Source organism: Capronia epimyces (assembly GCF_000585565.1).
Source record: "Capronia epimyces CBS 606.96 chromosome Unknown aczIQ-supercont1.4, whole genome shotgun sequence".
Lineage (NCBI taxonomy): Eukaryota > Fungi > Ascomycota > Eurotiomycetes > Chaetothyriales > Herpotrichiellaceae > Capronia > Capronia epimyces.
Genome location: NW_006912907.1, coordinates 1,384,480 through 1,403,535, shown reverse-complemented (window position 1 = coordinate 1,403,535; position 19,056 = coordinate 1,384,480). Strand labels below are relative to the sequence as shown.

Here is a 19,056-nt window from a genome sequence, read left to right as displayed (position 1 = left end):
GCATTCAGCGATGTGTTGATGGGAGCTCAAAGCTGCAAGAGCAGATCGACACCCTGCCAGGTGTTGTTCAACACCTTGGACGTGCGGATTATCCGATATGCATGCTTCATTGCCGCCTTTATGTCGCCAGCACAGGTCGAGGCTGTGCCGTGGAGGCGTGGGGGTGGTTGGCGTAATACCTGTCGCAGGAGAATGGACTAGGATGTCCATGTTGAGAGTAGCGACGGGCATAAACATGGCGTCAGGTACCTTCAGATTCCTTCTCCGCGGCCCATTCCAAACTTTCGATACCGTCCCAAGGACCCTGGGCAACTACTTTTTTAGCGATAGACAAAGAGTTGAACACGATGACCGCGGTTCCCAGCACAACCTTTTTGTCCCGGCCTTCGACGCGGCGTTTCTTGTCCTTGAGAATCAGCACGTTTTCAACATGGCCTGCTGGGAAATTCTCTTCAAGAGCCTGTTGGTCGATATCAAGACCCTCACCTTCCTTGATCCAACGAACCTTGACAGAACGATCGATAGAATCGGAGGGTTGTTCTTGGGCCTGGGTTCTCGCCTGAGCCTCGTGGGTCCTTTGTGTCATGACCGCCTCTCTTTTCTTCCGGTTCTCTTCAGCGATTCTCTTGATCTCGAGCTCCCTGTCGCTCCATGTCCTCTTCACGCCGCCCACAGTGGTCGTAGTGCCTGCGAAATTGCCCTCCCTCTTTTCCAAGTCCTCCTTCATCTTACGCCTCCGGCTCTCCAGCGCAGCCGTCTCCGCCAGACGCCTTTGCTTGGCCTCTCGAGTTTGGTCATATTTGGCTTTCTCCGCGGCGTCCGTCAGGACACTTATGGCGGTCTGTAAAAGCTGGAACTTGTCCAAATTTTCTGGTGTCGGTTTGACTTTGTCCGGGTGGTACAGCAGGGACGTTTTTCGATATGCGCGCCGGATTTCAGACTCAGAAGAAGTCGCCGGAATGGCCAACAACTCATAATAATCGACAGAGCCATCGGTATCGCTGGTTGGCGCCATATTGACCGCTTCCTATACCGAAGCTGGTCGTGTGGACTGGCCCGTCTGCGAGTTCAGGCAAACATGAATGTTTGAGGCGGCAGAAAGGACGTCGACTAGTTTCAGTTCGCTGCTGCTACGGTGAGCCATGAGGTTGAGAGGTGCAATGCGGGCAGACCTCATTGGTTGGTACAGTAGCTACTTACCTGAGGTAGTCTGAGTACCTTCGCAGGTACTTAATCTTCATCCTAAAATCTTCCATCGCATACAGCGTCAACGTACTTTATTCTTTACTGTGGATAGTGTGTTGCCTTGGGATACAAGGACGTTTTTGGAATCAGAGGTGGAATGTCTGGGAAAGGTGGCGGGGAAGGCAGGTTCAGAATGGTTGAATATTTGTCACGTCAACTGCGACTTTGATGTAGGTAGTCGGAGGGAGGTCTGGGGCACCACCAAGTGATATGGAGCTCGACGGTGTTTCCCTGCTTTCCTGACAAGATGATGTCTCTCAAGCGAGCAGTAATCTTCCAGAGGACTCGAGAAATATTTGCCCTGCCCGGGAACGCAGACTGAGTGGCACCTTCCGCAGAAAGCCACCCCAAGTCTGCCTCCAGCTGTGATTTTGTCTGAACTGCATTCCTTCAACTTTGTTTTCTTTTAGTTGTCCATCTCGTACGCCTCAAATTTACTTGTTCCTGGGACGTTGGTGTCGATCCTGTGCCATTGATAAGGTCGCAGTGGCAGGCCCGGACATGGCCCGCTGTAGCAGCGGTGTCGACCATGAGCATTCGAGCAGCCTTCCCTCTCCCGCGCAGCTCGCTCTCGCATTTATAGTGGTACGATCAAAACCACCACATATGTCAATAGAAGGTCTACACACGCACACTATTGCACACCTGGCTTACTGACCTTGCAAAGGCCACATAGATACCCTCCGCAGGGCAGTTGAAGAGCGTACTCACAGCACCAACTCCTCGACTCATCACTTTGATGCCATCAACTACTGGAAAGAATGCTACGAGACATCTGAGTTTGAACGATTGAAACTTCTTGACGAGGTCTTGGAACTTAGGCAAGAAAGGGACGCATTCCATGCTCCCGGGAAGTCAACGCCCGCTAAAGCACGGCGAGCTTTAGGAAAACGGAAAAGAGATGTCACACCTGCCCCAGGGATTAAAATGCAATCAAGAAACGGGGGATCTACTGCAGAGGATGATTTAAGCCAGGATGGCATTGGCTTTGAGACTGAAAACCTCGACTGGCCTAACCCGAGTAAAATCCACATCTCCCGTTTAAGGAAGGTTGGATGAACCATTAACGAGGTTTAGATCGCCGAGCGCTCCTTCGAGGATTCAGATCTCTGCGTTACGCTCTTCGACTCAAGGAACCAGATCAAGGCCGCGCCGGCACGGCGATTCAGTCTATGATCAGTGCCATCTGCAGAAGCATGCAGCCCATCGAAGAGGGAGGCCAGCCCCAGGCGGAGGAGCAATCCATTGACTACCTTTGTCGGCTAATACGACACGTCTACCTGTCCATCTTGGAAGGATTGGATATCACTGGGCCCGAGAAAGGCCATGATGGTGAACAATATTTCCCAGAAGTGTCGGCAATTGTCAGGTTATTCCAAACCATTCTAGGGCGTCTGCATAAATGTGCTCTAGATGAGTTTGTCACACGGCATGATGAGGATAAGAACAGGAATAAGGGGCGACGCTCTGGCACGAAATCAATCGCTGGAACACCACACAACTCTTCCCCTGGCTTTGCTCGACAAGCCGAGTCTCTGACTAGGACGTTGGTTAGGATGATTACAGATCTCGATGCATCTAACACTAATCATTGTGAAATTTTGGAGGGGATTTTGTGCGCTTTTTTCGACCACGCCGGCTCTTCGTTGTCGCTTCTGATATTCGGGGATTCGAAGCAGAAGCATAAAAGCTCGACCGGAGTCCTTCCACCACGAGGCTTGTTGGATGTCGCTCACCTTGATTTGGAAGCTGCAATGGGCAGCGCGACACTTGAAGGCCCGTACCTAGTCTTTATTTTGCGAAAATCCATCGAGTTTCTGCATCACAGCACGAAGCGCATGTCCGAAGATTCGTTGTTACTTTTTTCAGTGCAGAAGCCGGATACGACACACCCTGGCCGACTTCGACGATTGGTTGAAGAAACGCTCCAGAACACTTTACTCAGGGGGGTGTATGGGGATGACGACGACACGTTTTATAATGCCTTGAGGCGTGATGAAGGTGCGGATGAAGATGGAGATGATGTGGCCAAGATGATGGAAGATATCAGGCCGGATGAGGATGGTGCAGAATGGTTTATTGGACAACTCTGGGAACATTTGGGCTGGGATATACTATCTGGCCAGAAAGGGCTATAAGACTTCGAAAAGATCAGAGGTGCAGAAGTCCTTTTTTAGTCTGTCTAAGCATCTCAATGCATGTCTTACTATGTACAATGTGGACACCACATCCAGGTACTCACTCGTATGTGTCCCAGCTAGAGGAAAGCTGAGAGAGAGGCAAGGTAGAGTTTCCCATACCTCGTCACAGGTCCAGGCCAAGGACCCTCACCGCATTTCCGCCCAAGATCTTTCGCTGCGCCTCTTCGTTCTGGGGAAAGCAGCCATCAATCGCGCTTATGTTACTTTCCACGCTCAGCCACTTGCTATTCTTGTCATCCCCTAGCGGGGGGAAGAAAGGGTGATCTGTGCCGAACATGACCCGATCTACACTTCCGGCCGCCTCGATCGCGGCTTTTAGCCCAGGTTGGCCGTAGATGACAGCGTCGAGATAGAGATTCGAGTGTAGGACCTCCCAGATTGACCGTTTCGGACCTTGCCTGTGACCCCCGTTGGCGATGAACTCCCGCTCGTGGGCCACACACGATTCTATTCGCCCGGCCAGAAAAGGCAGAGTTCCGCCTGAATGAGCGAGGAGAAACTGGAGCTGAGGGTGTCTGTCAAAGACGCCGGCCAGATACATTCTCGACACGGCGATGGTGGTTTCGAGAGGGAACCCCAAAGCGAGAGGTAGTACATGGCCTGACTTTGCAATGGTCTCCTGCCCGCCAAAGGCAGAGTCAGGAAGCCCGTAGTGCGGATGGAGGAAGACGAGAGTATTTGTTGCAGCCAACGCAGCGAAGATCTCGTCAAGGGCCGGGTCATCCAGACCTTGGCCCAGGCCGGTAGTTCCCATGATGACGCCTTTGACATTGGCCAGCGTCTTGAGGCGGTGGATCTCCTGGACAATGTCCTGCGAGGGCGCTGACAGAGGCAGGCAGCCAAAGGCATAGAGTTTCAAGCCTGACGGCTGAGCGTTGTTCTCGGCACAGGCTTTGTCGAGGTCGTCGTTGATCTCCTGGGCAGTGGGAAGGGCCGACTCTGGGTCCAAGAAGTCAAGCCACGGGTTGGCCAGGCTGATGACGCTGCAGGTGATGCCGTGAGCCTGCATGAACTGACGTTTCTGGTCGAAGGAACTGTATGTGCCGTCGACAGGCCGGCCGCGAGCGGACTTGGGCCGTGCAGGGTCGTCGTCGGACGCAAGGATGATCAGCCTTGGGTCGGCATTGGGGTCTTCGGAGGGTTGGTGGATGTAAGGCACGGTGCTGCGGGAGGAAAGCAGTCGGATGTAGGACGGCGGATACATGTGCGTGTGAATGTCGACGATGGGATAGGATGAAGACATGGCTGGTGGCGAGACTGGCTTGGTTCCTGGTTCTTGGTTGGTAGAGGGAGTGGTGGAGGGAGAAAGATAGGAAACCCAGGAGAGACGGCGAGGTCGAGGACGAGGTCGAGCCCGAGATCTCGAATGGTGGTCTGAATCTGTCTTGTCGTCGTCTGCCCATGCAAGGGTCTAGGGTCTAGGGTCTTGTGCGTCTTGGGTAGGTTCTGGAAGCTAGAAGGCGTTCGGTGTCCAGATAAAATGTCATGATATACGGGTCCGTACAAGAAGTCTGACGTTCCGTCCAGCGGCGTCCTCCGACACTATCAAGGCGCAGGCTACACTCGCGTTGATACAGATACTACATAATTAATTAATGTACGTAGTACTCCGTACAGATATTAATTACATATTTCCTGCTTGCACCCACGACCTCTCTTATCGCATCCCTGGTCCAATCAGCCGTCGGTCCCTGGTGTGGCCTGTTGCCGTCGACGAAGCCGCTCAGCTTTGGCCATTTAACCCTCTGGCTCCCTCCCCGCTGCGTCTGATGTGTTTCGTCAAAGTCACCACCGCAACCCAGGACATACCACACTCCGGCCGCAAGCCACAAACCGCAAGCCGCAAACCGCAGGGCAAGTGATTGAGGTTAGCAGAGGGGGTTGCGTGAGGTTACTACACATTGATCCTCCAAACCTCTACCCGCTCCTAGAGGCCCACTTCGGCCTCGTCACTCAGCTACAGCATGGGCTCGATAGAGAACGGGGTGCAGGCCCAGAAGGGTGTCGAGCAAGATGACTTGGTCATGCCGGTGAGTTGGACTGCAAAGGCTCCCGTCCACGTTTCTCATCCCCCGAGTCGACCGAACCTAGCCACTGACCCGCCGCTCTGTGCGTGCGCAGTTGATCGACTTCGGGGCGTTTCTGCACGGTGACAGGCCCACGAAAAAGGCGACGGCCGACCAGATCTTGCACGCCTTCACGACGTCCGGGTTCCTGTACCTCCAGAACCACGGGGTGCCGCAGGAGATGGTGTCGCAGGCGTTTTCGCAGTCGGCGCAGTTCTTCGCCCGGCCACAGGCGCAGAAGGACACGTTGGGCTGGACCACGCCGGACGCGAACCGCGGCTACGTGACATGGGGCCGGGAGAAGGTGACGCAGTCCAGCGACCCGGAGGAGATCGCGCGGCTGCGAGCCTCGAACCCCGACCTGAAGGAGTCGATGGAGATCGGGCGTGAAGGCGTCCCGGGCCTGCCAAACCGCTGGCCGACCGAGCTGGACGAGGCGGGCGCCCAATTCACCCGCGACATGCAGCGCTTTTTCCTGACGCTCAAGGACCTGCACGTCAACGTGATGCGCGCCATCGCCACGGGCATGGGCCTGGACGACGAGCACTTCTTCGACAGCTACACCGATGCCGGCGACAACACCCTGCGCCTGCTGCACTACCCGCCCGTCAAGCGGAGCGTGTGGCGCGACAACCCGTTCCAGGTCCGCGCCGGCGAGCATTCCGACTACGGCTCCATCACCCTACTGTTCCAGGACCACGTCGGCGGACTGGAAGTCAAGTCCCCGCACGGCACTTGGGTGCGCGCCACTCCGATCGACGGCACCATCGTCGTCAATGCCGGCGACCTGCTGGCCCGCTGGAGCAACGACCTCATCAAGTCCACCAACCACCGCGTCATCCAGCCTCCTCCGCCCAAGGATGTCGAAGCAGACAACGACCCGGAAGCCCTGATCCCCGCCCGCTACAGCATCGCTTACTTCTGCAATCCCAACTTCGACCGCCTAATCGAGGCCCTCCCCGGCACCTGGGAGAAGTCGGCCAAGAAGTACGAGCCCATCAACAGCGGCGACTATCTGGTCAGGAGACTCGCTGCCACGTACTGATGAGATTGCTCGAGCGAAGGGTTGAGTGGTCGCATAGGGGAAATCCCAACCCAGTAGATCAATTCCGACACTAGGAGGGGGTAACCGTAACGTGGGAGATCATGCCAGAACGAGCACGGGTGGGTTTGGCTGCGATGATGGATGACGGACGACGGACGACGAGATGATGAGATGATGGAGGTTAAGAGAGTGTCTTTCAGAACAGAAACAAAATGTGGCGTAGCGTGTGTTGAACAAGTCTTGAAGCTTTGATTTTCCATGTCCCGTATCATCGGCCATAGACCCAAAAATCAGAACGGGGAATCGTTTAAAGGGATATAACACCCCTTTGCTCGGTGAGGATCTTCACAGAGCAAGAGAATACTCGGAAAGAATCTATTGAACTGCCCATTGCCCACAAACGAAGTGAGAACCCTCTTGGTATCACGTACATACAGCAGAAAAAAGCATTACACCAACCCGGCCCCTGTTTCCGAACGCCTACGCTTCACCACCCATAAGCGAGTTCTGTCGTCTTGCTAACGTCGACGGGCCGGGGTCTCCTCCGCCCTCGCCTCTTCCACTCATCCCAATAAACGGCCTCGCTGTATCTGGCTCTGACTCTGGCCCTGTATACCTCGAAAACTCCGCCTCTCTGGCAGAGGGTTCGGGCCTGGCGTCGACACTCCTGTTCACGCTCCTGCTCCTGCTCCTCCCCCAACTTCTGCTTCTGCTTCGATTTCTGGACCGGCCGAAACGGGAATACTCGCCGCGCCCATCGCGGTCACCGCCCCGGACCATCATGAAATCACCGAACCCGGTACCTTGGGGTCTGCGCTCACCAAGTTCCCAATCTTGGTCGTCCGCGCCGTCGGCCCTGGCGCCCACGTCTACGCCGAAGCGGCGCCGTTTGCCCAGCGACTTCCGTTCACGCCACCAGCCCATGCTGTACCTCTTACCGCCAAACACCATCTCGAACTGCGCCCGGGGCATCCACTCTGCCCCGTCAGGGATGAGTTGTGCGCGCTGCATCTCGTCGGGCTCATCGTCACCACGGCCGTCATTCTCATCCAGTGGTATGCGTATACTTTCGAGACGGGTGCCGACAGCGGTATTGTCAGAGCCAATCGATCGTCGCCGCAGTTTGCCGCAGCACTCGCACAGGGCTTCGTCGACGCTGTAGCATAGATCGCTGCCGGCCAGGAGCGACATGGTCCCAGCCAGCGAGCACGGGTTGCAGGGTAAGACGCGCCGCATTTTGGTGCTAAGCCAGGACGCCGCCGACAGCGCCGTCATGACGCCCAGAAGTATTTGCAAAGTTAGCTTACTGTCTTTGTCTTGCACGAGGCGGGCTGTTGTAATTGTGGTGCTGATGGTACTAGTCGTCGTGGAGTCCTGTCGCGGGTGCAGTTGAGAAGAGGTGCTGCCCTTGTCTAGGGGCACGCGCATATTGATCGAGATCACCTGGGCCATGTAGACGCGGTAGAAATGGTTGACGGCGTTGACGAGGACGTCCTGGTTGTTCTCGCCCGCGAGAGACGCCGGGTCATGTTTCTCTGTACCGTTGAGAACGGCTTGGAAGTAAGCATCGAATTGATGGATGCCTGACGGGTCAGAGACTGGCGTGCCGCTGCCGTCGAACCCGGTCATTTCTTGAGCCAGGTTATTTTGAATGCGGAAGTCGAAGGATTTGGCGCCAGTGGTGCTCGCCGGGTTGTCATGGAGGACGATACTGCCGTCTTTCACCACAGGTGGATGGTCAGGATCAATTGTAGTACTATTTGGCTTCAACGTGACATGCACATCCAGACTTTGGAGCTCCTGATAGCAGATCATTGTGGTGACCTGGCTTTTGTCTGTGCTGCTCAGCCTGAAATGGCCAAATGTGAAGGCAAGACTCGGGCACCCTACGGCAGGATTGTCGCCAATGTACTGGCCCCGAGCCTCACCATAGTTACCGTAGAGTGTCGCGTTTTCCCCGAACAGCAAATCCAGCTGCGCGCCCGCATAGGTTCCCTGGCCGTCTTCAGCGAGCTCAAAGTTATTCTCGTAAGTAACGAAAGAGGCATTTCCCTGGTATCCACCAAGAAGGCACGAATCCGGCAGCATTGCCGTAGCCACCACGAAGGCTTGATCCGTCGCATATGCAGAATCAGGTCCTGCCTTTTCCGTGGTCACGTTGAAAGCAGTCTCCGGTAGGACTTCACACCTCAGGTTACCGCGCACAGCAGGGAACACGTGCTTCCAGGGGGCGTTGACTGTACTGGCCGTGTCGGCTGGAAGGGCCGAGTTGTCCAAGGAAAGCTTCGGAAAGACCAGTTCTTCATACGTGAATTGAGGGTAGCTGATATTCTGATGCATCATAAGATCCACCAAAGCGGCCGCCCCAGTGTCCGTGGCAAAGCTATTTGGCCATCTCAGGTCGAACGAGTCAAGTTGGTTGAGAGATACATCAGGCCCGTCGACCGTAAAAGTTTGCACGTAGAAGAGTCCCGAGGCGATTACTGTGAGGATACTTGCCAGCATTGCTGCTGTAATGCTAAGAAGAGCGCCTGGATACCGTGTCCTGAAAGCCTGTAAAAATGCAGATGGCGGCGATCTGCCCAAAATGTGGTTCAGGACGGAATTCCTGCTAGTTGCGTTGCCTCTGACGAGGCTGGCCCAAGGTCCAAACAGAGCGACGTTGAAGTCAAGCATGTTGGCTAATGTTGCGAGAAGCAGCATGACGATACTGGGAACATAGTGGCTGTAGACCTCCGTCCATTTGGTGTCAGTGACGGCGTAGAAACCATTGTGTGTGTCGGAGGACCGCTGGATGATTTCCAACATCACGATAATCACCAAGGGCAGGATTAGCGTTAAAATAGTGACAGGAATACTAGTTGTGATAGGCAGCCACCATTTCAGATCCATGTTTGGCTCCTTCTCTCGTTTGCCTGACTCTCCTTCAGAAGTGACAATCTTGAAACTAGTCTTTCCCGAATCTGTAGTTGCAATAGCCGTACCGAACTCGTAATTCGCCAGGGCGGATTTTTGATTTGCCTGGCTCGGGATACCCTGTCGTCGAAGAAGTCTGTTGAGTTCCGTGCTTCTTGTGAGAATCGTGGCAACCGTGGCAATCGAACTTGGATTTCGGGGAACAACAGCCCTTGGAGCGACGAAGATCAAAGCAATGCAGAAGAAGATAAGCAAACCAAAGACAGAAGCCATTGTCCATAACGAAACGTCGTTGACACGCAATCTTCGTTCTTTGCTGGTCACACTTCCCCCTTCCACAACACTGTTGCTGTTGGCCCTTAGTACTTGGTGCGCGTATTGCGATAGGATGCCTGTATAGGTATCTCGCGCGGCCGAGACCAACTTGTCCGCCTGCATCAGTGAGTCGATGGCTTGAGAGCCATGCGTCAGAGTCATAAGGGTGAACATGGCCTCGGAATCGGATCTAGTGTCGTCGTTGATGGTGTCTCCAAACAGCGCCTCGGCAGATATGGATGATTGTCGGAAGACATTGGTAGCATTCCATTGGGAAAACGGTGGCAATGTGCCGTTGGTGGCACCTTCACTTAATGTAACTGATATCGCCTGATTGCTGTCCGCTATGCGAGTATCATTGATGACGTTGACTTTCGTCATGGTGTATGAAGCTTCACAGAAGACATTTGTCATGTTGGTCAGGGTTCTGGAGACATTACTTGCAATTGTGAAAGCACCTCCTGCCAGACCAGTGGCATTGTCGAACAGTGTCTGCTGGTAATGAATATCGGTAATGGTGAACAGCAGCCCTAGAGGTTCTTTCGAGTCTGATTCACCGCTGTGGATAGACCCGCAATAAACCTCTTGTACGGTACCGTTGACCTGGTGGCTGGGAAGTATCTCGGTGTATGGATTGCCCGCAGCAACGCTGAGAGATGTGGACTGGTCACAAATGTCGCCTGCTTGGATGGTGAAAGAAATGTTGCTTGAAGTGGCGAAAGTGTCGGCGGCATTGGAGTCGTCCACAATGGTCGGCGTGTCGAGCTTGACGTCCAACCTCTGGCAGGTCATTGTTGGTATAAAGGCGTCTACGGCGCCCCATATGACGGAACCAGCGCTGATCGGAGAAGTGGAATTGACTGTCATCACTGCATAGGCCAGGTCGAACCTAACACCATTCTCCAAAGGCATCCCATGCGCCTTTGTTCCATAATATGCATACACGGGTGAAGCCGACAGAGTTGATGTATTGAGAGCAATGCTTGGGTCGAAACTATCGGCACTAAACCCTCTGGAAAGCACGGAACTGCCTGCAAGGGGGACGTGAGATGGAAGGAGAACAAGCAAGCCTGTTGCAAAAACAGTCGCAACTTTCAATAAGATGAACCCAGTAATGGTGCAGATGACGGCAAAGTGACTGTTTTCAAACGCTTCCAAAAGTGACACAAGTTGAAATTTGGAGATGTAGTCGACGAAAAGACTCTCTGATGGTTTGATGGGACCGTTCTGGAGGCTGTCGAATGGCATAGCCAGCTTCGAATGGAAATCGACCATCCTCCAAGCAGCTACGACGACGACGACGATGACGGTGGGAGCATACGCCCAAGCAAGATGGCTTGTAGCTTCATCCACTCGAAAACCATGATTGCGGTCGTCATAATGCCAAAGAAGAACTAGGCCGATCAAGAGCCCGGCGAAGACGAGGGCAAAAAGAGCCAGCACCCATTTCGTTAGCCAGATAGGGGTCCAGAGCTGTGGTATCGGTTCCGGGGAGGGAAGCAGATACGCCAAGTCTGCCTGGCGTTCTGAGGGTTCGCGGAGAGGGATGGAGTTGGGCTCGTCTTCTTCGTCGATGGGAGATATCGGGACATATTGGCGGCCTTCAATTCTCTGCGAGATGCTTGGGGGCGGTTGCCGGATCCCTGGCGCGGTATGTATTGAGGGAAATCGCAGAGGTGTCTGCTGATTCTGAAATCTCGATCGTGGTTCGGGCAACTGAACGGCAGAGCGTTCATGGTCATGTCGCCGTTGTCTGGCCCGAGCACGTTCAGCATCGGTCACCGGCACGTCGAGAAGGACAGCTGGTTGCACGTTGTCCATGGTTTGAGGGAGAGGTGTATGGCGACATGGCTCCTGTGGTTAGACAGGCTGTTTCATCTTCCTTTGCGCTCATCTGGGATCTGGGGATAGTCTGATGGATTTCTGTTCAAAGAGCAAATCAGTTACTTCACCATTCGAAGAAGATGCCCCGGTTAGCAGTAGGTTACAACAAGGCCAGCATGTTCGGCCCTAGCATACTGGGTTCACATTAGTCGTCTCAGCTGCAAATAGCACCGGTTGGACGGACAGGCATTGCAGGGCCAGGCCAAGTCAGGCGTCCGGGGGGGGCTGAGATGAGGATGGATCAGCCAGGATCATGGATGGTGCCCCCAAGAAACTCAGCCCAGATAGGTGCCTGAGGTCTGACAAGCAACCTGGTTCGATCCTTGTCGCCTCGGAAGAACTTGTCCTCGATGTGGCTTAGCAGCTTGGGTGAGACGAGGCGCCTCTGCCTTCTCAACCAGTCTCATGTTGTGCTGCGTTGTGGTCACTCGCCACAGCTTCTCTCGGCGTGAGGAAGACCGCACTAGCTTCTGCTGCGCCGCCATCGGCTTATATCAGTCATCCATGCCATGGACAGTCCGCTGGAAGAAACAATAAGAACATTACATATTGAGGATGCGGACACGGGGAAAGAGTATCCGCAGGTTGCAGGTTGCAGGTTGCAGATGTCGATGTCCGAGTGCAGGCCACAGCGTATGTGTTGGATCTTATGCAGGACTAGAGCTCCGGCAGCCGCCATGTTGGAGGGAGAAGTACGGAGTACAGAGTATAGTTATTATAATCCTGTTGACCGGATGCTTGCCTCTGGCGACCAGTCCCCGGCAGTAATGCCTACTACTACTCCGTACTGCTAAGATGCTCTCATCTTAGCCCCAGTCTTCTCATCTTTGGTCACATAACCATAATGGATTAGTTGAATGCAGTCTGCCCTCAGGGCGACGCTGCCCGCAGCTCCAAGTAACTATCCAGCTTCGTGCTGAAACCCGTCGGGTTTGTTCCGCTGGCGCTGTTTCCTCCATCGCAGGAAAGGCGCCTAACAGGCAATAACATATGTGTGGATCGTATCCCAACGTCGCGATCGATAGCCCTGTGCTATGGTCCCATGTAGCCAGAGTACACTGCTAAGAGTACATTGTCAAGTCACTTTTTGGGGGCTGTGGTAGGAAAAGAAGAACGAGGAGTCGAGATGGGAAGGCAGCCTCTTAAACGATCATCTGCGCCACTCCCTGTCCCCCAAGAGTCTTGCTCCCAACAAAATCTTGCTGTTTCAGTCCTGCCAGGGCATAGCACAACCCTGCCAGCGCCAGGAAAACGGCTGCCGCAATCAGGCTACTACTGTCCACTATGATGCTGAGCCATTGGACCAGCGACATGACCCCATAGATTGCCGCCCTCATGTAGTTGGTGGTGAACCGACGGATAAAGGCGTCGAACTTGGACGAGGTAGGGCAGATTCGCAGGAGGAGAGGGATTTCGATGAAGATCAGGATGAGTGCTGAGCAACTGCGGGACCGTCGATGTTAGCAAATCCAGCGAGAGGAGGACCAAACTACTGCGGCTTAGACTCACAGCAGTATGACGCTGAATATGATCAAGAGGTTAAAGTGAAAGATGTTGGCAATGCCCAACGCGAACCCCAGGATAATGCAAAGGACCCCGAGCCTGTGGGATCTTGTCAGTCCTGTCATTCAATGCTGTTGACCCTCCTGCGAGTCTACGCTCCAAGCGTGGTCCAGGTATTAGTGATAGGCACAAGAGCAGACTCGTCGTCTGGGAACTCTCGAGGGCGATCTCATGGCGACCGTGTTGCAGGTTGAGGGGTGCTTACCATTGCCCGTAGATACCTGCGCAGGTTGTTAGTTGGTTCCGAGGGCAGGCGTAGACCGCGACAAAAACCACTTACTGAAATTGCGCGACCTGAATTCTTCAGCCAGCGTCATTGTGAAGTGGTTGTTTCGCTCAAATGCTTCGCGTTTCGACCTGCGAGACCACAGCAGGGTAGGGTCAATGGGGACTGAATGTGAATCGCAGGGTCTTGGGGACGGCGCTAGCTAGACAATGTCAAGGATGCTGTGAAAGTAGCCGCTGGCAATCGATTGTATTTGAAGTGAGAGGTGTTGTAAAGGGGGTAGAGGCTTCAATTAATCAAAGTCGTCGTTGATGACAGTTGGACGGAGAAAGTTGTGGCAGGTGCAACAACCAAACACGGGCAAGGATGCGGCTGGCGTCTGTCTGTCTGTCTGTCTGGCGTCCGGCAAGATGTGGGATGGCCTGGCGCAGCACAGTCAGGACTGCACAGTGCTCGGATTCCACTTTACAGCAAGGTACACCGTACTCCGTACTGTTTCTTCACCACGGACGTACAGTTGGGTAGGAAATGTAGCAGCCTGCTCTCGGTGCCTTGAGAGAGAGGTGGCGCCACGACATAACCTGCGGCCACGCGTTGCGCGGTCACTCCGAGGTCTGACGATTTTCCTTTGTTCATGATTAGGTAAGAGCACTCCCGATGCCCCTACACGTCGCAACCGTTCAGCCTCGTCCACCACCATCGGGTTTCTGCAATCCGCTGGCCTTGAGCTTTCAGCCAACGTGCATGATTAGAGTCTGGTATGGAGATTGTATCTGACGAATGGGACTCGGGATTATGTCTCATGACTACCCACGCTAACCCATTGCTTCTGCTCACAGTAGCCTCCGAAGCATGGTCTTGCATTAGGACGTGGACTGAAGTGGAATCGGCCACGATGAATGGGTTCTCTATCATCGTATTCATTGTCTGCCGCTAGGTCGACGCTTCCTTTGCTTCTGCTACAAGCTGCCTGGTCCCAATTCTGCGCCCTGCGATATGCATATCACCTTGCAGACCTGGCTCGCGCCATAGCCAACCAGATCCTCCGAAGACTCGGCCTTTCGAGAGTTGGTCTCATCAGGCTGCAGCATACACCACTGTTTATTGTGTTAGCTTCCTCAACAAGCTTGAGATATCCCACGTACATCGAAAAACGTCGTTCTGCACGTAATAACTTCCGGCATCAGGTAGCAGGTTAAAGACTTGCACGTAGCTCATGGGCTGTGGTTGATCGTCCACCTGTTCAAACCATTTTTTTCCCTGTCAGCGCTGTATGTGGCAGCGAATCGCACCCATCGACGCGACAAGTCTCAGTATTATTGGCGACCACATACCATCAGAGCTCCAGTTACCATGACCAAAATTCCTCCAGTCTCGTTTGACGGCTGTGCGTCCGCTGTATCAACCCGGTGTTGGACTTTCTGGAACGGCAGATTCTGCGCAATCCCAATCAGTGCCTGCTTGCCCCAACATCCTGTAAATCCGCCTCAACCATAGTCAACCTACCGTCAACTTCTCCAGGATACTCTGAGTGCCTTGAAACGGATCTTTCTCGAACGTGAGCATGGAGTTGGGTCTCTGTATTTAATGTATCCCATCAGCATCGTTCCAAAAAAGGATTCGCGGGGTGCTTTCTCCAGGGAGCACGTACGTAGAGGGCAGCCAACTGTGCGCGGTCGCCGTCGAAGGTCTTGTAGTAGAAGTCAACAAATTGTTCTAAGGCATGTTAGACGCATGATCGCGTGAGTTGTTGTCAACGGAGGGACATACGAGCGATGGTCTGGAAGTCTGCATACACAATCTGTCAGCCATCTTTCCTCAAACATCTCTTGCACCTGGCCCCTCTGGGTGCAACCGGGACACCCACCTGCCATCTTGATGAAACGGTCGGTGGCCTCCCAGTCGGTGAATTGGCGAACCTCTCACAGACTTCAGAGTCGCGGGATGTATGGTCTGGTGCAAATTGTACTGGTAAGAAGACGGATATGGAGAGACAGCCCGCAGGCCGGTGTTTGTCTGGCGTCAGGTAGCAACAGCATCAAACCAGGTCACGTGCAAGGATGCTGCCAAGCACCTTTAATCACTGACTCTTGCTCTCTTTTTCTTCCCTTCAATACATTTAGCATATGGTGGCATATATAGATATTAAGCATGTATCTCCTTTTCGATGGCATCGATGAAGCCCTTGACTCAGGATTTAGCTCGTCAAATATATTATTCAAGAGAGCAGCTATGCGGTAAGCAGTCTCCCACTCCCTCCTTGTTTCCTCCGTCACATTTCCCTCAAGCTCCGATGATGTTCATTTATATCCTCAAGCGAGGCGGTGTTAAGCCGTCGCTGAGTATCAAAAATTATGTCAAAGCTCAACAGTCTGAGAAGCTTCAATTCATGGCCCTTCGTCCATCTGCTTGCCGACACCTGATGCAATCTTCTGCTGACTTTGTTCTTCTACCTAGAATCACCGCCGACTAGCTCTTTCAGGAACGGCACCACCAGACCTGTCCATGGCGAAGAACGGGGTTTCATGACAGTGCATCTATGCTCCTATTCCTGGAATTATTAGGCTGGTTTCAGATTTTCCTTTCTCTAACATGGACATTCAGCTCATCACCTGGATGGCATCGCTGTCCGTGTCATTGTCAAAATGTACTCCTTTCCCTGATCTTGGTTCCATCCGCGCCGCACATACCCAGCGGAGACTCATCATCTCCTTCCGCCTCTTGCACAGCCTGCGCGTTCGCCACGCTCGCCTTCCCTCTTATGCCAGGGATCACTTGGCCAAACCCAACCTCTTACAGTCCTTGCTTCTCTCTTCTCGCCCATCTGTGGTTCGGGAATCCACTTGTCTTTGCCGTCTTTGCCCAGTTCCTCGATATCGCCATCTTCGTCCAGCGTGATTGTGCTCTCACCGTTGCCTCCATCCCACACTCTCTGTCTTGTCAAAGCTCCTGGACCTCCGACATCCATGAAACTGGCTGGCTGGCCTGGTAGCGGCGTCGCCTTCGCCAACATGAGAAGGTAATACAAAGCTAAATTGACTGTCATGTCCACCTCCCCATCCCCGCTTCTCATGGAAGCACCAGAGGAATTGCGAACCGAGGTCTTTGTTTCTACCGCCTCTGCCACTTCGAGGAAGCCAAAGTAAGGCTGACCTCGTTCGTCACAGCCAGCCCGAACGCAGACGAGCTCGATCTCGGTGATGATAAACCCATACCGGCAGCTATGATCACGCATGCATTTCTGGAGGTGCGCCAGGGCCCGGAGGTATTCCACTTTGCGGGCGGGACCCTCACGACACATGCCTGTGTTCCAGCGATCGAAAGATCGTACAAGGCCGACAACTCGGCCTCGAGGAAGTCCTGAAAGGGTGCGATCATTATCGCTAGAATAGTTGGCGAGGAACGTGGGTATATTAGCTGGGTTCGCACTCACTCCTGAAGTGGCTGGAGCGGTAACGGGGTACAGCGAGATGGAGTTGTGACCAAGTGATAACCTTGTGGCAGCATTGACTTTGGGAAAGAATATCTTCGTGATGAGACTAGCAAGGTCGGCCTCCGATGCTGGTGTGACAGTAGTAGGATTGTTGATGGAAAGTGGGAGGCATGATGCGTCGTGTTGGAAATTAAGCAACGTGAAAAGATCCGGGATCGTTGACATTGTTTGCAGGGAAAAGGATTTCCAAGGTCGAATATTACGGACATCCCACCAAAAATGGTTGGTGAGGCCACGACCGGTCTGGAACGTAAGATGTCGGACTAGGTTGATAGGCTGTGTTGGCTGGGTCAAGTAGCTAAGCAAGCTGCTAGTAGAGATTGTTGCGTGCATAGGTGGTGGACTCATGGAACATGTACGTGAAATGGCTTCCAGATCGATCGGCATGTCAAAGGTTCCTTCTAGGTTGATGATTGGGGGCTCAGGCATAGGCGTGTTCGTGTAAGGCATGAGCGTCGTTGCAAACAAGTCGGGAGACGGGGTCTGCTGGTCGTGGGACATGTATATTGGTAACTGACGGTATGTTGGATAGCCAAACCGGGTCAGGACGCTGGTATCGATGCTAGAAGCTGACGTCGAGCGGGAATGTGTCCTATGCGGTATGCCGAGTTTCGCTCTGGAGATGGTCGGTGACGGAACGACCGAGTTTGACCGGGATTGAGGCGCATTTGAGACTGGGGAAATCATAGGAATACAATCCGCAGGCACAGTCGCGCTCCTGTACATGGCAGGCCGGACATTCTTGGTGAGGTTTGTACTTGACAAAGTCCGTCGATGAGTGGAAGAGCGAGCAGCCACTCGAGGCTCCTGCGAGGAATCCTGGGTTCGGATCTTGGGGAGCAAGGTTGGGCCATGTTGACGTAGAACTGGTGAGCGATTCGGGGTCGTATTAGCTGTAATTACCGACTCGGGCGAGGTGTCAACTGTGCAATATGACGAGCTTGACAGATTCCGAGCATGACTGTGCTGGCCAGCAGCACTGGTAGCCTCTGGAGGCGTAAGTGGCCTGTAATAGTAAGGTGCCAGGGACATTCTGAAGACAAACAGTCAGCGTCTTGAGGACTCTAGGCAGTAAGGCCAACACTCACATATTGCAATTATGGGATTGCGTCGCAAGATCACGGGTCGGTGAGAAGCCAGCTTCTCGGGAAGTTGACTGTGGTGTGAGACGAAGGAAAACACAAGAACAAAGGAAACGAAATACCAATCGTGAGTAGACCGAGTATTAAGACTTGCAACCTGGAAGAACCAAAGGCTGAGAGAGCTCGGAGGGAGGGAGGGATCAGGTATAAATGGGTTGCGTGTATGCGACCCAGACCGGGCTACCAAAAGCCCGGTCCAACGATGTCCTGGAGGTCATCCTACAGATGAAACGTGGAGCAGCCGACGAGATGGCAAAGAAACAAACACGTCGGAGGGGTCGTTCGAGAAGCGGAACACGGGTTGCCCAGAACCTCGAAGCTGACCCGACCGCGGAGCGCGGAGCGCGATGGAAGACGCGCGCCAGAGGGAGGTAGGTACACGAACGCAGCTATTTCAGGGTGGAACGACGGGTCGGGTACCTCAGGAGATGCTCAAGAATGGCCGGAGGAAGTGTAACCACGCTTTGGATCGTTTCCAGATGTCTTACGAGGCAATCTGCGTCGGCGCTTGGTACCTATTTCAAGACGAGGCTCTGGGCGGCGGTAGCGGTTGTTTGACGGCAATCTGAGATTTGAAGCGTGGCAACCAGCAACGCGAAGCGCGGTGCATCAGATGAGAAGTGAGTACCCGTACTCCGTACTCCGCACTGCGTCCGGCTGAGAAGGCTGGTCGTTCAGCATCCGAGATAGGCGCTGAACCACTCGCAGCTTGTTTCACGCGCAGACCTTGTTTCAAGGCTCTGGCAATGTATGCATTGTGATTGGCAGCCACAGTAGGCGCCGCCGTGGGAAGGTTGAAGTTACAAGTTTATTCCAAGATCATGAGAGAGGGTGGCGCAGTTGATGCTCTCACCACTGCCACTGGCAGGTGACCGAGAAGGTCTGCCGAGAGGTGGCCCGCGAAACCTGCCTCCTTTGCTCGGATCACGTGCGCATGTCCCTCGCTTCGTCGTCTTCACG

The 19,056-nt window shown here is 53.8% G+C and overlaps 8 protein-coding genes across 8 annotated transcripts; 2 read left to right on the top strand and 6 right to left on the bottom strand.

The window, feature by feature from the left end:
- Positions 1-241: 241 nt before the first annotated feature.
- A1O3_05135 (uncharacterized protein) lies at positions 242-1,015 on the bottom strand (the record flags this gene model as incomplete). Its single annotated transcript, XM_007735262.1, has 1 exon — positions 242-1,015. The coding sequence occupies one exon, from the start codon at positions 1,013-1,015 to the stop codon at positions 242-244; it is 774 nt and encodes a 257-aa protein (XP_007733452.1).
- Positions 1,016-2,441: 1,426 nt separating this feature from the next.
- A1O3_05134 (uncharacterized protein) lies at positions 2,442-3,383 on the top strand (the record flags this gene model as incomplete). The annotated part of the gene is made up of 1 exon (XM_007735261.1): positions 2,442-3,383. One exon carries the CDS (start codon positions 2,442-2,444, stop codon positions 3,381-3,383), a length of 942 nt encoding a protein of 313 aa, XP_007733451.1.
- A 166-nt stretch (positions 3,384-3,549) lies between these two features.
- A1O3_05133 (uncharacterized protein) lies at positions 3,550-4,689 on the bottom strand (the record flags this gene model as incomplete). Its single annotated transcript, XM_007735260.1, has 1 exon — positions 3,550-4,689. One exon carries the CDS (start codon positions 4,687-4,689, stop codon positions 3,550-3,552), a length of 1,140 nt encoding a protein of 379 aa, XP_007733450.1.
- A 721-nt stretch (positions 4,690-5,410) lies between these two features.
- On the top strand, positions 5,411-6,557 carry A1O3_05132 (uncharacterized protein; the record flags this gene model as incomplete). The annotated part of the gene is made up of 2 exons (XM_007735259.1): positions 5,411-5,476; positions 5,568-6,557. 2 exons carry the CDS (start codon positions 5,411-5,413, stop codon positions 6,555-6,557), a joined length of 1,056 nt encoding a protein of 351 aa, XP_007733449.1.
- A 480-nt stretch (positions 6,558-7,037) lies between these two features.
- Positions 7,038-11,609, bottom strand: A1O3_05131 (uncharacterized protein; the record flags this gene model as incomplete). Its single annotated transcript, XM_007735258.1, has 1 exon — positions 7,038-11,609. One exon carries the CDS (start codon positions 11,607-11,609, stop codon positions 7,038-7,040), a length of 4,572 nt encoding a protein of 1,523 aa, XP_007733448.1.
- A 1,205-nt stretch (positions 11,610-12,814) lies between these two features.
- Positions 12,815-13,552, bottom strand: A1O3_05130 (golgi apparatus membrane protein tvp18; the record flags this gene model as incomplete). Its single annotated transcript, XM_007735257.1, has 4 exons — positions 12,815-13,115; positions 13,182-13,274; positions 13,441-13,456; positions 13,516-13,552. The coding sequence occupies 4 exons, from the start codon at positions 13,550-13,552 to the stop codon at positions 12,815-12,817; spliced, it is 447 nt and encodes a 148-aa protein (XP_007733447.1).
- Positions 13,553-14,589: 1,037 nt separating this feature from the next.
- A1O3_05129 (uncharacterized protein) lies at positions 14,590-15,045 on the bottom strand (the record flags this gene model as incomplete). The annotated part of the gene is made up of 3 exons (XM_007735256.1): positions 14,590-14,700; positions 14,796-14,897; positions 14,968-15,045. Coding segments are annotated over 3 exons (291 nt in total), but the record flags the coding sequence as incomplete, so codon positions are not given.
- Positions 15,046-16,165: 1,120 nt separating this feature from the next.
- A1O3_05128 (uncharacterized protein) lies at positions 16,166-17,986 on the bottom strand (the record flags this gene model as incomplete). The annotated part of the gene is made up of 1 exon (XM_007735255.1): positions 16,166-17,986. One exon carries the CDS (start codon positions 17,984-17,986, stop codon positions 16,166-16,168), a length of 1,821 nt encoding a protein of 606 aa, XP_007733445.1.
- Between the last annotated feature and the right edge of the window lie 1,070 nt (positions 17,987-19,056).